Source organism: Grampus griseus (genome assembly GCF_964374135.1).
Source record: "Grampus griseus genome assembly, chromosome: 17".
In the NCBI taxonomy this organism is placed as follows: Eukaryota; Metazoa; Chordata; class Mammalia; order Artiodactyla; family Delphinidae; genus Grampus; species Grampus griseus.
Window position 1 is genome coordinate 45,222,911 of NC_139011.1, and position 13,953 is coordinate 45,236,863.

Consider the following 13,953-nt stretch of genomic DNA (forward strand, 5'->3'; position numbering starts at 1 on the left):
GTCAGGTTTGGGAAAGGAAATAGAAATGCATGCATTTGTCCAACTTATTACATTTAACCAGAATTTCTATGATTTTTCTGATCTACTAGGATAAGATAAATCTTCTTCCTTGCATTTATATTTTATTGATTAAGTCAGTGACCAAGTACATCAATTAGGGGATATATTTGGTGGGGATAGTGAAAAGATTTCTTTTTTAAAAATTTCTTTTTAAAAAATCACTATTGAGAATTAGGTTTGGATTTGGGTCCTGGCCATACTAAAGCCTGACTATGTGATGCTGGGCAAGTTATGTAACTTTGCTAAATTCTGATTACCTCATCTGAAAATGGGGAGAATAATAGCATATTCACAAGATTGCTGAGAGCAGTAGTAAAGGCATTTGTCCAAAGTTTGTGACAGTGGAAGCTAGCCTTGTGGCTGACAGGGTCTTGGTGCACCGGCTGGGTGTCAGGCTTGTGTCTCTGAGGTGGGAGAGCCAAGTTCAGGATATTGGTCCAACAGAGACCTTCCAGTTCCATGTAATATCAAACGGCGAGAGCTCTCCCAGAGATCTCCATCTCAATGCTAAGACCCAGCTGCACTCAACAACCAGCAAGCTACAGTGCTGGACATCCTATGCCAAACAACGAGCAAGACAGGAACACAACCCCACCCATTAGCAGAGAGGCTGCCTAAAATCATAATAAGGTCACAGACACCCCAAAACACACCACTGGATGCGGTCCTGCCACCAGAAAGACAAGATCCAGCCTCATCCACCAGAACACAGGCACCAGTCCCCTCCACCAGGAAGCCTACACAACCCACTGAACCAACCTTAGCCACTGGAGGCCGACACCAAAAGCAACGGGAACTATGAACCTGCAGCCTGCAAAAAGGAGACCCCAAACACAGTAAGTTAAGCAAAATGAGAAGTCAGAGAAGCATACAGCAGATGAAGGAGCAAGGTAAAAACCCACCAGACCAAACAAATGAAGAGGAAATAGATAGTCTACCTGAAAAAGAATTAAGAGTAAGGATAGGAAAGATGATCAAAAATGTTCGAAATAGAATGGAGAAAATACAAGAAACTGAGGCAGAAGAATGGATAAGTGACCTGGAAGATAAAATAGTGGAAATAACTACTGCAGAGCAGAATAAAGAAAAAAAGAATTGAGGACAGTCTCAGAGACCTCTGGGACAACATTAAATGCACTAACATTCGAATTATAGGGGTCCCAGAAGAAAAAGAGAAAAAGAAAGGGACTGAGAAAATATTTGAAGAGACTATAGTTGAAAACTTCCAAGTATGGGAAATGAAATAGTCAATCAAGTCCAGGGAGTGCAGAGAGTGCCATACAGGATAAATCCAAGGAGAAACACGCCAAGACAAATATTAATCAAGCTATCAAAAATTAAATACAAAGAAAAAATTATTAAAAGCAGCAAGAGAAAAACAACAAATGACATGCAAGGGAATCCCATAAGGTTAACAGCTGATCTTTCAGCAGAAACTCTGCAAGCCACAAGGTTCTGGCAGGACATATTTAAAGTGATGAAAGGAGAATAAAATACCTAGGAATAAACCTACCTAAGGAGACAAAAGACCTGTATGCAGAAAACTATAATACACTGATGAAAGAAATTGAAGATGATACAAACAGATGGAGAGATATACCATATTATTGGATTGGAAGAATCAACATTGTGAAAATGACTCTACCACCCAAAGCAATATACAGATTCAATGCAATCCCTATCAAACTACCACTGGCATTTTTCACAGAACTAGAACAAAAAATTTCACAATTTGTATGGAAACACAAAAGACCCCAAACAGCCAAAGCAAACTTGAGAAAAAAATGGAGCTGGAGGAATCAGGGTCCTGGACTTCAGACTATACTGAAGCTACAGTAATCAAGACAGTATGGTACTGGCACAAAAACAGAAATATAGATCAATGGAACAGGATAGAAAGCCCAGAGATAAACCCACACACATATGGTTACCTTATCTTTGATAAGGAGACAAGAATATATGATGGAGAAAAGATGGCCTCTTCAATAAGTGGGACTGGAAAAACTGGACAGGTACATGTAAGAGAATGAAATTAGAACACTCCTAAACAACATTCACAAAAATAAACTCATAATGAATTTAAGACCTAAATGTAAGGCCAGACACTGTAAAACGCTTACAGGAAAACACAGGCAGAACACTCTATGACATAAATCACAGCAAGGTCTATTTTTTGGGGGTACGTGGGCCTCTCACTGTTGTGGCCTCTCCCGTTGCGGAACACAGGCTCCGGACACGCAGGCTCAGCGGCCATGGCTCACGGGCCCAGCTGCTCCCCGGCATGTGGGATCTTCCCGGACCGGGGCATGCACCCGTGTCCCCTGCGTCAACAGGCAGACTCTCAACCACTGCGCCACCAGGGAAGCCTGCAAGTTCCTTTTTGACCTACCTCTTAGAGAAATGGAAATAAAAACAAAAATAAACAAATGGGACCTAATAAAACTTAAATGCTTTTGCACAGCAAAGGAAAACATAAACAAGATGAAAAGACAACCCTCAGAATGGGAAAAATATTTACAAATGAAGCAATTGACAAAGGATTAATCTCCAAAATTTACAAGCAGCTCATGCAGCTCAATATCAAAAAAACAAACAACCCAATCCAAAAATGGGCAGAAGACCTAAACAGACATTTCTCCAAAGAAGACATACAGATGGCCAACAAACACATGATAGGATGCTCAATGTCAGTAATCATTAGAGAAATGCAAATCAAAACTACAGTGAGGTATCACCTAACACCAGTCAGAATGGCCATCATCAAAAAACCTACAAACAGGGGCTTCCCTGGTGGTGCAGTGGTTGAGAGTCTGCCTGCCGATGCAGGGAACACGGGTTCATGCCCTGGTCCGGGAAGATCCCACGTGCCGCGGAGCGGCTAGGCCCGTGATCCATGGCCACTGAGCCTGCGCGTCCGGAGCCTGTGCTCCGCAACGGGAGAGGCCACAACAGTGAGAGGCCCGCGTCCCGCAAAAAAACAAACAAACAAACAAAAAAACCTACAAACAATAAATGCTGGAGAGGGTGTGGAGAAAAGGGAACCCTCTTGCACTATTGGTGGGAATGTAAATTGATACAGCCACTATGGAGAACAGTATAGAGGTTCCTTAAAAAACTAAAAATAGAACTACCATATGACCCAGAAATTCCACTACTGGGCATATACCCTGAGAAAACCATAATTCAAAAAGAGTCATGTACCACAATGTTCATTGCAGCACTATTTACAATAGCTAGGACATGGAAGCAACCTAAGTGTCCATCGACAGATGAATGGATAAAGAAGATGTAGCACATATATACAGAGGAATATTACTCAGCCATAAAAAGAAACGAAATTGAGTTATTTGTAGTGAGGTGGGTGGACCTAGAGTCTGTCATACAGGGTGAATTAAGTCAGAAAGAGAAAAACTAATACCATATGCTAACACATATATATATAGACTCTAAAAGAAAAATTGATTGTGAAGAACCTAGAGACAGGACAGGAAGAAAGACGCAGACATAGAGAGTGGACTTGAGGACACAGGGAGTGGGAAGGGTAAGCTGGGACAAAGAGAGTGGCATGGACATATATACACTACCAAATGTAAAATAGATAGCTAGTGGGAAGCAGCTACATAGGACAGGGAGATTAGCTCAGTGCTTTGTGACCAACTAGAGAGGTGGGATAGGGAGGGTGGGAGGGAGACACAAGATGGAGGAGGTATGGGGATATATGTATATGTATAGTTAATTCACTTTGTTATAAGGCAGAAACTAACATACCATTGTAAAGCAATTTTACTTGAATAAAGATGTTTAAAAATAAATAAATAAATAAAAGGAAAATATTTAGATGTTGAAAAAGAAATCACCATTGATTTACTATAGGATTACTCCCTCTGTAAGTATTGATATATATGAATTAATCAACTAATTTAAATATAAATAAAATATATTTACTTTTTCTTTGTTATATGCAAGCATATTTCATTTGAAATATCATTTAAAACTCTTCAAAATAGATTTTTTCAGCTTACTTCAGTGAGTTCCCTTCCACAATTACCTTGCATTTGCATTTTTGCCCAGTTATGTTTTATATTCCAAATCCTTGGCATGGATAGGCCTTATAAGACACATTGTAAGTGAGCCCATTTCATTTTTTCAAACATATATATTGAGTGTGTACCAGACACTGGGCTACATGCTGGGGAAACAGGAAGTCCCTGCCCTTATGGGATTTTTCCAGTCTAATAGGAGAAAGACAATTAAAACAAGAATTATATGAAATCTAGTTAGGCTAAAGCAGATAAATATGGAGTGTTCTTAGTGTACATATGGAAGCATCTAGACTAGAGGAAGTGAAATTATCCTAAGAGTAATGGAAAGCTAAAGCAGGGCTTTATAATTAATTTTGTGTGTATTGATGCTATGACTATAATAGATTGCATATGGGCAAGCCTGAAGAAACACAAGACCAGATATTTAGGTTTTATTATTCAGAAAAGTGATGATGATGGTCATGAATACCATAAAGAATTTGAGAAAGAATTGGCTATACTGATATTAGTAGAGATGAGGGAATGAGGAAAAAAGTAAAATTAAAGACAACTCTTACAAAGGTTTATATTTAAGTTTTTGAAATCATCTGGAAGTGAATTCTAGAGAATGATCCAAGTTGAGAGGTTAGATAGATGTGTGTGACATGGCTTTTATTAAAATATATGCATTTAGATATTTTCTCCACAGAAGAAAATTACTAAAGTAATTTGCAAGTCAGAAATGAACTTCTAAAAGTAAGCTCCTTCTTACTTAATATTCAGTGCAGGCACCTGAATCATATTAGCATAGTAATTATGATTTTAAAACTTTAAGTCTTTGGCAGGAAAGGGTGTTTTGGATTAACGTGTGGTATTTAAAGATTATTTCAAAATTCCCAGAAAACAAAGTTTTTGGTGACTAGAACAGAGTACATACCTTTAGGGTGGCTATTACCTTGGAGAGTTTCAGACTAATGAGAGATACTGAGTGTTACAAAAAATAAGCAGACCTGGGGCTTCCCTGGTGGCGCGGTGGTTGAGTGCCCGCCTGCCGATGCAGGGGACACGAGTTCATGCCCCGGTCCGGGAAGATCCCACATTCCGCGGAGCGGCTGGGCCCATGAGCCATGGCCGCTGAGCCTGCGCGTCCGGAACCTGTGCTCCACAACGGGAGAGGCCACAACAGTGAGAGGCCTGCGTACAGCAAAAAAAATAAAAAATAAACAGACCTGGAAACTCTTAATTTTGACTTGAGAACTTCACCTTATCCTTGTTATTACGCTGATCCAAGTAATCTTATATCCTTTGTAGTATTCTTTGCCCTTCAAGTTTTTAACTAATAGGATAATTCATCTATTTATTCCATACTTTGTTTCAGCCTTGGCTTACAAGGCCCAAAAGCAATTGAGAAAAATTACAAAGTCCAATAGCATTGAAAAATAAAATATGAAATGGTCAGGGAGAATGAAAAATAGGACAGAAATATGATGAAGTCATGCATAAGTGTATAAGTATGCATAATATTTATTCCTGTGCAGTTGTTAAAATTTTACTGAATGTTAGCTATGAGCCTTCTATGGTTAATGAAAAGAGGAAAACATAATCTATTACAACAGGGGTCCCCAACTCCCGGGTCACGGACTGATAGTCGTCTGTGGCCTGTTAGGAACTGGGCCGTACAGCAGGAGGTGAGCAGCAGGCCAGCGAGAGAAGCTTCATCTGTATTTACAGCTGCTCCCCATTGCTTGCATTACTGCCTGAGCTCTGCGTCCTATCAGATCAGCAGCAGCATTAGATTCTCACAGGAGTGCAAACCCTACTATGAACTGCGCACACGAGGGATCTGGGTTGCGAGTTCCTTATGAGAATCTAATGCCTAATGATCTGAGGTGGAGCTAAGGCAGCAATGCTAGCGCGGGGGAGTGGCTGCAAATACAGATTATCATTAGCAGAGAAGTTTGATGGCACAAAGACCATAATAAATCAATTGCTTGCAGACTCATATCAAAACCCTATCAGTGAGTGGCAAGTGACAATTAAGCTGCATCTGGTCGCAGGCATTATAGTGGCAAGTGAGTTGATGTACTTTAGTTGTACAGCTGCATCTAATGGCAGGCTTTAAGTCAGAATCTTACACTTATTTTAGTCCGTGCATGGCCCGCCCATTATTTTGTCTACCACTTCCATCTGCGCCTCTTTCTCATGCTGCACACTTGTCTCAGTCACAGTTTTGGTAAGCCCACAAGCTAACCCTAGCCAAAATGAGTAAAAAACAAACGTTGCTGGAGAGCTTCTTTGAAAAGGGGGAGAGACCCAATGATTAGACAGCAGAAGACTCCAATACTGCCAACGAAAAGAAAGCTGCATTTAAAAGAAAATACCAAGAGTCCTACTTAAATTATAGGTTCATTGCCACAGGTGATTCACATTCTGCAAGTCTGCTTTGTATAATATGTGGCGACCAGCTAGCCAACGAAGCCATGAAACCTTCAAAGCTGCTTCACCACAGGGAGACCAAGCACCCTGCATTAAAAGACAAGTCTTTGGAGTTTTTCAAAAGAAAAAAATGTGAACATGAAGAACAGAAGCAATTATTGAAGGCCACCACTTCATCAAATGTGTCTGCATTGAGAGCATCATTCTTAGTGGCTAACCGCATTGCTAAAGCTAAGAAGCCCTTTACTGTTGGTGAAGAGTTGATCCTGCCTACTGATAAGGACGTTTGTCGTGAACTTTTAGGAGAGGCTGCAATTCAGAGGGTGATGCGTGTTCCTCTTTCATCTAATACCATAACTAGATGAATTAGCAGAGGATATTGAGGCACAATTGTCAGAGAGAATTAATGAGTCACCGTGGTATGCAATCCAGGTTGACGAGTCTACCGATGTTGACAGCAAGGCAACAATGATCGCTTTTGTGTGATATATTTTTCAGGAGGATGTGCATGAGTGTATGTTATGTGCAATTTTGTTGCCAGTCAACACCACAGCCGTAGAACTATTCAAGTTTTTGAATGATTACATATCAGGAAAACTGAATTGGTCATTTTGTGTCTGGATATGCAGACGGAGCAGCTGCAGTGACTGGACGGCTTTCTGGTTTCACTACTCTGGTCAAGGAGGTCGCTTCTGAATGTGAGTCTACACACTGTGTCATCCATAGAGAAATGCTGGCTAGCTGAAAAATATCACCTGAATTTAACAACGTTTTGCAGGATGTGATTAAAATTATCAACCACATTAAAGTACATGCTCTTAACTCACATCTGTTTGCGTGGCTCTGTGAGGAGATGGATACAGAGCACACAGGTCTTCTCTTATACAGAGAAGTGAGATGGCTTTCTAAACGTAGATCACTGACCAGAGTTTCTGAGTTACGAGAGCCGCTCCAGAGATTTCTTTTAGAAAAAGCCACCACTGGCTGCACATTTCAGTGACACAGAATGGGTTGCAAAACTTGCTTACTTGTGTGACATATTCAACCTGGTCAACGAACTCAATCTGTCACTTCAGGGGAGAATGACAACTGTGTTCAATTTGGCAGATAAAGTGGCTACATTCAAAGCCAAACTGGAATTATGGGGGCGACGAGTGAACATTGGGGTTTTTGACATGTTTCAAACATTAGCAGAAATTTTGAAAGAGACTGAGCCAGGGCCTTCTTTTTCCCAGCTGGTGCATGATCACCTATCTCAAAATGATCAAAAGAGTTTGAGCATTACTTGCCAACCAGAAAAGACCCCTGAATTGGGAAGGAATGGATCTGTGACCCATTTGTGAATAAGCCAGGTGAATCAATTTTGTCCGTGCTAGAAGAGGATCAACTGCTTCAGACTGAAGATGACGGTGGCCTTAAAAGTATGTTTGAGACAACTTCAAATCTCCATACGTTCTGGATTAAAGTCAAGGCAGAATATCCTGAGATTGCCACAAAAGCACTGAAAAGCCTGCTTCCATTTCCAACATCCTGTCTTTGTGAAGCAGGGTTTTCTGCAGTGACAGCAACCAAAACGAGATTACAGAGTAGACTGGACAGAAGCAACACACTTCCGGTGTCACTGTCTCCCATCACCCCCTGATGGGACCATCTATTTGCAGGAAAACAAGCTCAGGGCTTCCACTGATTCTGCATTATGGTGAGTTGTATAATTATTTCATTATATATTACAATGTAATGATAATAGAAACAAAATGCACAATAAATATAATGTGCTTGAATCATACCGAAACCATCCCTTCCCCCCCTCCCCCCGGTCCATGGAAAAATTGTCTTCCACGAAACCGGTCCCTGGTGCCAGAAAGGTTGGGGACTGCTGTATTATAAGATATTTGTGAAGTTTTCATAAAAGTTCCCATAGGAGCTTTTACTGGAATACTGAGACCTAAGAGAGAATTATTCCCATGGATTAAGATAAAACAACACTATAATGGACTGTGTCCTCAACAATATTCTTCATTTATAATAACATAATACAATGTAATATAATTATCACTGTTCTAATGCTAAAATTAAATTTACTAGGAATTCACTTCACAGTATTCATTTAACAGCCTGGCTGGAACCATGGATAATGTTGAGAAAAGCTAGATTTGTGTTTTCCAAAGTGTATTCATTAGAACACTCATTTTATAGGATAATAATAAGTGTTATGCCAGTAAAGAGTTCCAGGATCATTGGGAATTGCTAGGATAAAAAAATTAAGCAGAGGGCTTCCCTGGGCACAGTGGTTGAGAATCCGCCTGCGGATACAGGGGACATGGGTTCGTGCCCCGGTCCGGGAGGATCCCACATGCCGCGGAGCGGCTGGGCCCGTGAGCCATGGCCGCTGAGCCTGCGAGTCCGGAGCCTGTGCTCCGCAACGGGAGAGGCCACAACAGTGAGAGGCCCGCGTATCGCCAAAAAAAAAAAAAAAAATCAAGCAGAATTTTTATAGTTATATTCTTTAGCACTTTTATTATGTAATATGTTAAAATAATAATTAAACAATGTTAAATAATAATTAACTTAATTATTATAATTAAATTAATTAAACTTAATTTCTTATGTTAAATAAATAATGTTAAAGTCCAAGAAGAAGTTTTATCTAGTATGTGCAAGCAATTTTGAGGGGATTGCCTAGCCAGACCAATGTTTTAGGAGACATTGCTTAGAAAATAATTTTCCAGGGGCTTCCCTGGTGGTGCAGTGGTTGAGAGTCCGCCTGCCGATGCAGGGGACATGGGTTCGTGCCCCGGTCCGGGAAGATCCCACATGCCGCAGAGCGGCTAGGCCCGTGAGCCATGGCCGCTGAGCCTGCGCGTCCGGAGCCTGTGCTCCACAATGGGAGAGGCCACAACAGTGAGAGGCCCGCGTACCGCAAAAAAAAAAAAAAAAAAAGAAAGAAAAAAGAAAATAATTTTCCAGAAGAATACAGGTAATGCAAGCTAGTCCTCCATGAATGTAAAGAAGTTTCTTAAGACAACTGAACAGCAAAGAGTTTAATATTGCATCTATGTGGGGCAGGTATTCACTGTTGCTGTTGAAAGGCAGGTCCACATTCTGTGTAGAGTTGACATTTTCCAATAAAATCTACAATATGTGCCTGAATCATAGATGATGGCTCAAACTTTGCCCTGAAGTGGGCCAGTGTAGTACCTTCAGACAGGTTCAGATTTTCTTCACTAGTTCATAGGGTTCTATGGTTTGGTGGCTTAGCAGAGAGTGGCAGCAGTTTTAACTTGAACATACTTTAAAATAATCACACCAGTTGCCTATTGTATCCATTAAAAAATAAAACCTAGTAGGGTACTAGTCTTAGCAGTATACCTTTCTTACATGCCTTCTAAAATCGATTTAAAAATATATCTTGGGGAAACTAAGTTTATCTGTTATACAGAATGGTTAGAAATAAGCCAAATATTGGAAGACCTCTACTAAAAATAATTGGGTTTTAGAGAAGTTGCTTTTAATTGTTCTGATAGAAAATATCTATCTATTTTTCACAATAACCAAAATATGGAAACAGCGCAAATGTCCACAATGGATAAATGGATAAAAAAGATGTGGTACATATATACACAATGGAATATTATTCAGCCATGGGAAAGGAGGATCTCCTGCCATTTGTGACAACATAGAGGGACCTTGAGCACATTTTGCTAAGCGAGATGAGTCAGTCAGAGAAAGACGAGTACTGTATGATACCCCTTATATTTAGAATAGAAAAAAAATCAAACCTGTGAAAAACAGGAAAATGGTGGCTACCAGAGAATGGGAGGTGGAGGATAAGATTGATAGTACAAACTTGTAACAATAAATAAGTCACAGGGATCTAATACACAGAATAATGAATAGAGACAATAATATTGTACTATAATTATGTAATTGATAAATATCACTATAGCGGCAACCACGTTACAAGATATATATATATCAAAGTAGTAGACTATATACATTAAATTTGTACAGTGTTACATATCAAATTTATCCAATTAAAAAACAGGAAAATAGATTTTTTTTCTATTGTCACTTCAAGGTTTGGCAGTAAAATTTTAAGAGTGCAGAGGCTGCATTTTAGACAAGAGAATAGTAGTAAATCCTTTCAAAAGCACAGGTATTTGCATTCATTCAAATAGATTATGACAAACATTTCTAATAATAAATATTTTTCTATTTTTAGTTTGCTGCATTTAAATGAGTACTTACAGATAACAACAAAACCAGATGTGTTAGGTTGCTGGCTGTATAACTTACTAATCATACAACAGAGTCTTAGTTGTTTGTTAGTAATAATTGAATTTATCATATATAATCTGTGCTAAAATGATAAAATTGGACTAAATAATCTCCCATAGGTTGGTCATCTAAAATTCTAGATTTTCTGTGCCAGTGTGTTAGCCTTCAAGCTTGGATTTTGAGTTACTCTTCTCTTAAGGGTTTCATAATTGCTTCCTCAGCCACTTTGCTTCTCTTAACAATGAAAAACTTAAGTTTGTTATTTAGAAATAAAATTTGAAATGACATTACAAGTTCAACAACTATCCTAAAACTAATTTCAAAAACATGAAAAAGTACTTAGTAAGATTTCTGTATTCTTCACTTCTTACTGTTCTGTGCCAATTTCTGTAGAAATCTATGTAAATCTGTTTAGCACATTAATTTAAGCATTTTTACTATTAAGAATAAATTAACTTGTTATAAAATAAATGATAAAAGAAAGAGTTAAGGCTTCTTGAAAAACAATGTAGCCTTCATTTGACATTCTAGATATTGAAAAATAATCATTGTGAAAAGAGTGAACATTCATGTAAAGTTTCATTTCTAGTTTATTTACCTTGGGACTCTATATTCCTACTGTGACTGAGAGAGATTATTTCAAGGTTAAGTAACTTTCAGGAGGTTTGAAATAAAAATGAAGAAAAAGAAGTCCGAACAAACTCAGATTTATTTTTGTTCTTTTTTAAAAGCTAATCATTAAAAAATTAAAAAGAAAAAATAGTCAAGTAACAGACACTTTCTGAAAGTTTTCCTCTATTATGTGGAAAACATTTGAATATGCATAACTTATTGAAACCCTACTATACCTAGAACTTGAGAGTTATGAAGAAAACTGAGTGACCTGGAATCCTAAGCAAAAATTAATTTTAGTGAAAGAAAAGTTATGTTGATGATAAAACTGCTAATGTACTAAACGGAATTATACAAAAGAAATATACACTTTATAAGAAGATATATAGAAAAGCAAATGATGGAAGGTGAGGAAAGTATTTTGAAATATATTTTTTGTAGTAAAGAGTTACTTTATTTTTTTTTAATTTTTAAGTTTTACTTTAAATGTATATTGTACCTCCTTTCAAAGACTTTACTACCAGTAAACTGTTTCAAGCATCTGAATAACAATACTGTGAGGAAGGTAACCCATTTTATTACCTACATTACAGGGAAGAAAATTGAAAGAAAGTTGTCTGTAGAAGAAATGTATTTTGTTACATAGAATAAGCTACTATAGAACAGAAAGCAGCTTCCTGACATTAGTTCTACCTGTATCTAATTTGTTTAGTTTATTTACTTTGTGCATTTTCTACATAAATAGAATAGTTGCATTTTTAGTAATGAGTCTGAATACTCATGTATTTAAAAAGCTAATCATCAATATTTAGAGGAAAAACAACATTGAAGGTACATGAAATACGTTTTTATTTTCTGGCAGTGGACTGAAACATAAAGGTGAATGAAATGACCCGAATTTCAACATTACATCCAGCTTTCATTGTAAAGCAAACCTAGATTGCATCAGAACCTTGAAAAAATCATGGGAACTGTTTCAGAGGGGAATCCCAACCTTTATTTTAAGGGAGGGGGAGATGTGTTGGAGGGGAAAAGCTCATATAACTATGAAAAGGTTGATGGCTTCTGCTGTGATCCCTGAGGACATTTGAACTAAAAGAAACATCTTATCAGATTGGACAGTTTTCAGTTTTTGTTTTCAACCTCTCTTCTTATTTGTTTTACAGTGGATGGAACTGAGGTTCAACACTCTGGCAAAATGCCCACACTGCAAAAAAATGTAAGTTCTGTACCACTGGAAATAATGTTGGGAAATATTTGAGAAAAATTTAAAGAGTTCAGAATTCTCACTTAAGTAAATTTTGACTTTAAGACATACTATGGGATGAATGTATGGTTAACATGTTTATGCTTTTCAAGACTAAAAAAAAGACGTCTTTGGACTGATTAATATGTTCCATTTTGAAATTGAAATGATTGGGATTATCTATTCTCTAAAGGTAAATCAATTTACCTTTAGAGAAAGTGAAAATTACTAAAATTATCAGTAACCTGGTAATGATTTTCAAATGTGCTAAGTGGTTATAATCTGTTGCAAATAATCTAAAATTTATATTTTTAAAATGGACTGTATAAAAAAAATGGACTGTAATCTTGGAGAAAACCAAATTTTGGGGGGTTTATAATTAGGAAGTTGGATGGCAAAGTTTTTATAATTATTTATCTCTCTTCAGTCAATTTCTCTGTATTCCTAAATGGTGTACCTAAGGAAAATAACAAAAGGCAATATAAAAATGGGAGAAACTAGAAGACATTTTGATTAAAGACATTTTATGCCATCTATGTTGGGAGACCCCAAGTCACCCTAAGATTTTTTGACTTTCTAGGAGAACTAATAGGACTTAGTATACAGTTATACTCACAGCTTTATGGTGAAAGTATGCAAAACAAAATCAGCAAAAGAAAAAGGCATATGGGGCAAAATCTGGAGGAAACCAGGAGCAAGCTTCTAAGAGTCCTCTCCCAGTGGAGTCATAACAGGACTTCATTCCTCCAGCAATGAATTGTTACAACATATGTGAAATGTTTTTGACCAGAGAAGCTTATTAGGTCTAATTGGAGCTGGTCACATAGGCACCTGCTGCATAGCGCATGCCACAATTCCATATTCCCAGAAGGAAAGCAGGTATTTGGCATAAGCCATATTGGTTGTACAAGTAATTTAGGTATAGCAACCCACTCTTATCAGTAAGGGAATAGTTAGAACTTTTTTGAAATCTAAGTTCCCAGGTGTCAGCCAAGGGCTTACCTTACAAGCCAACTTGTCTAAGGATAGCAGTGTTAGGCCTGCTATACTCTTTTCTGCACAGCATCTATTTTTTGTTTTTTCTTGCGGTACACGGGCCTCTCACTGTTGTGGCCTCTCCTGTTGGGGAGCATAGGCTCTGGACGCACAGGCTCAGTGGCCATGGCTCACGGGCCCAGCCGCTCTGCGGCATGTGAGATCTTCCCGGACCGGGGCACGAACCCATGTCCCCTGCATCGGCAGGCGGACTCTCAACCACTGTGCCACCAGGGAAGCCCCCACAGCATCTATTTTGATAAT

The 13,953-nt window shown here is 38.4% G+C and overlaps 1 protein-coding gene across 1 annotated transcript in view; it reads left to right on the forward strand.

Moving 5' to 3' along the window:
• The window catches only part of PIP4P2 (phosphatidylinositol-4,5-bisphosphate 4-phosphatase 2), a gene marked incomplete at both ends in the record, with an annotated part of 84,375 nt that overhangs the window by 49,198 nt on the left and 21,224 nt on the right, over nucleotides 1–13,953 (forward strand). The window contains one exon of the mRNA XM_082674735.1: nucleotides 12,575–12,627. Within this exon, the coding sequence (XP_082530861.1) occupies nucleotides 12,575–12,627 (53 nt within the window). The remainder of the gene's footprint in view (nucleotides 1–12,574; nucleotides 12,628–13,953) is intronic.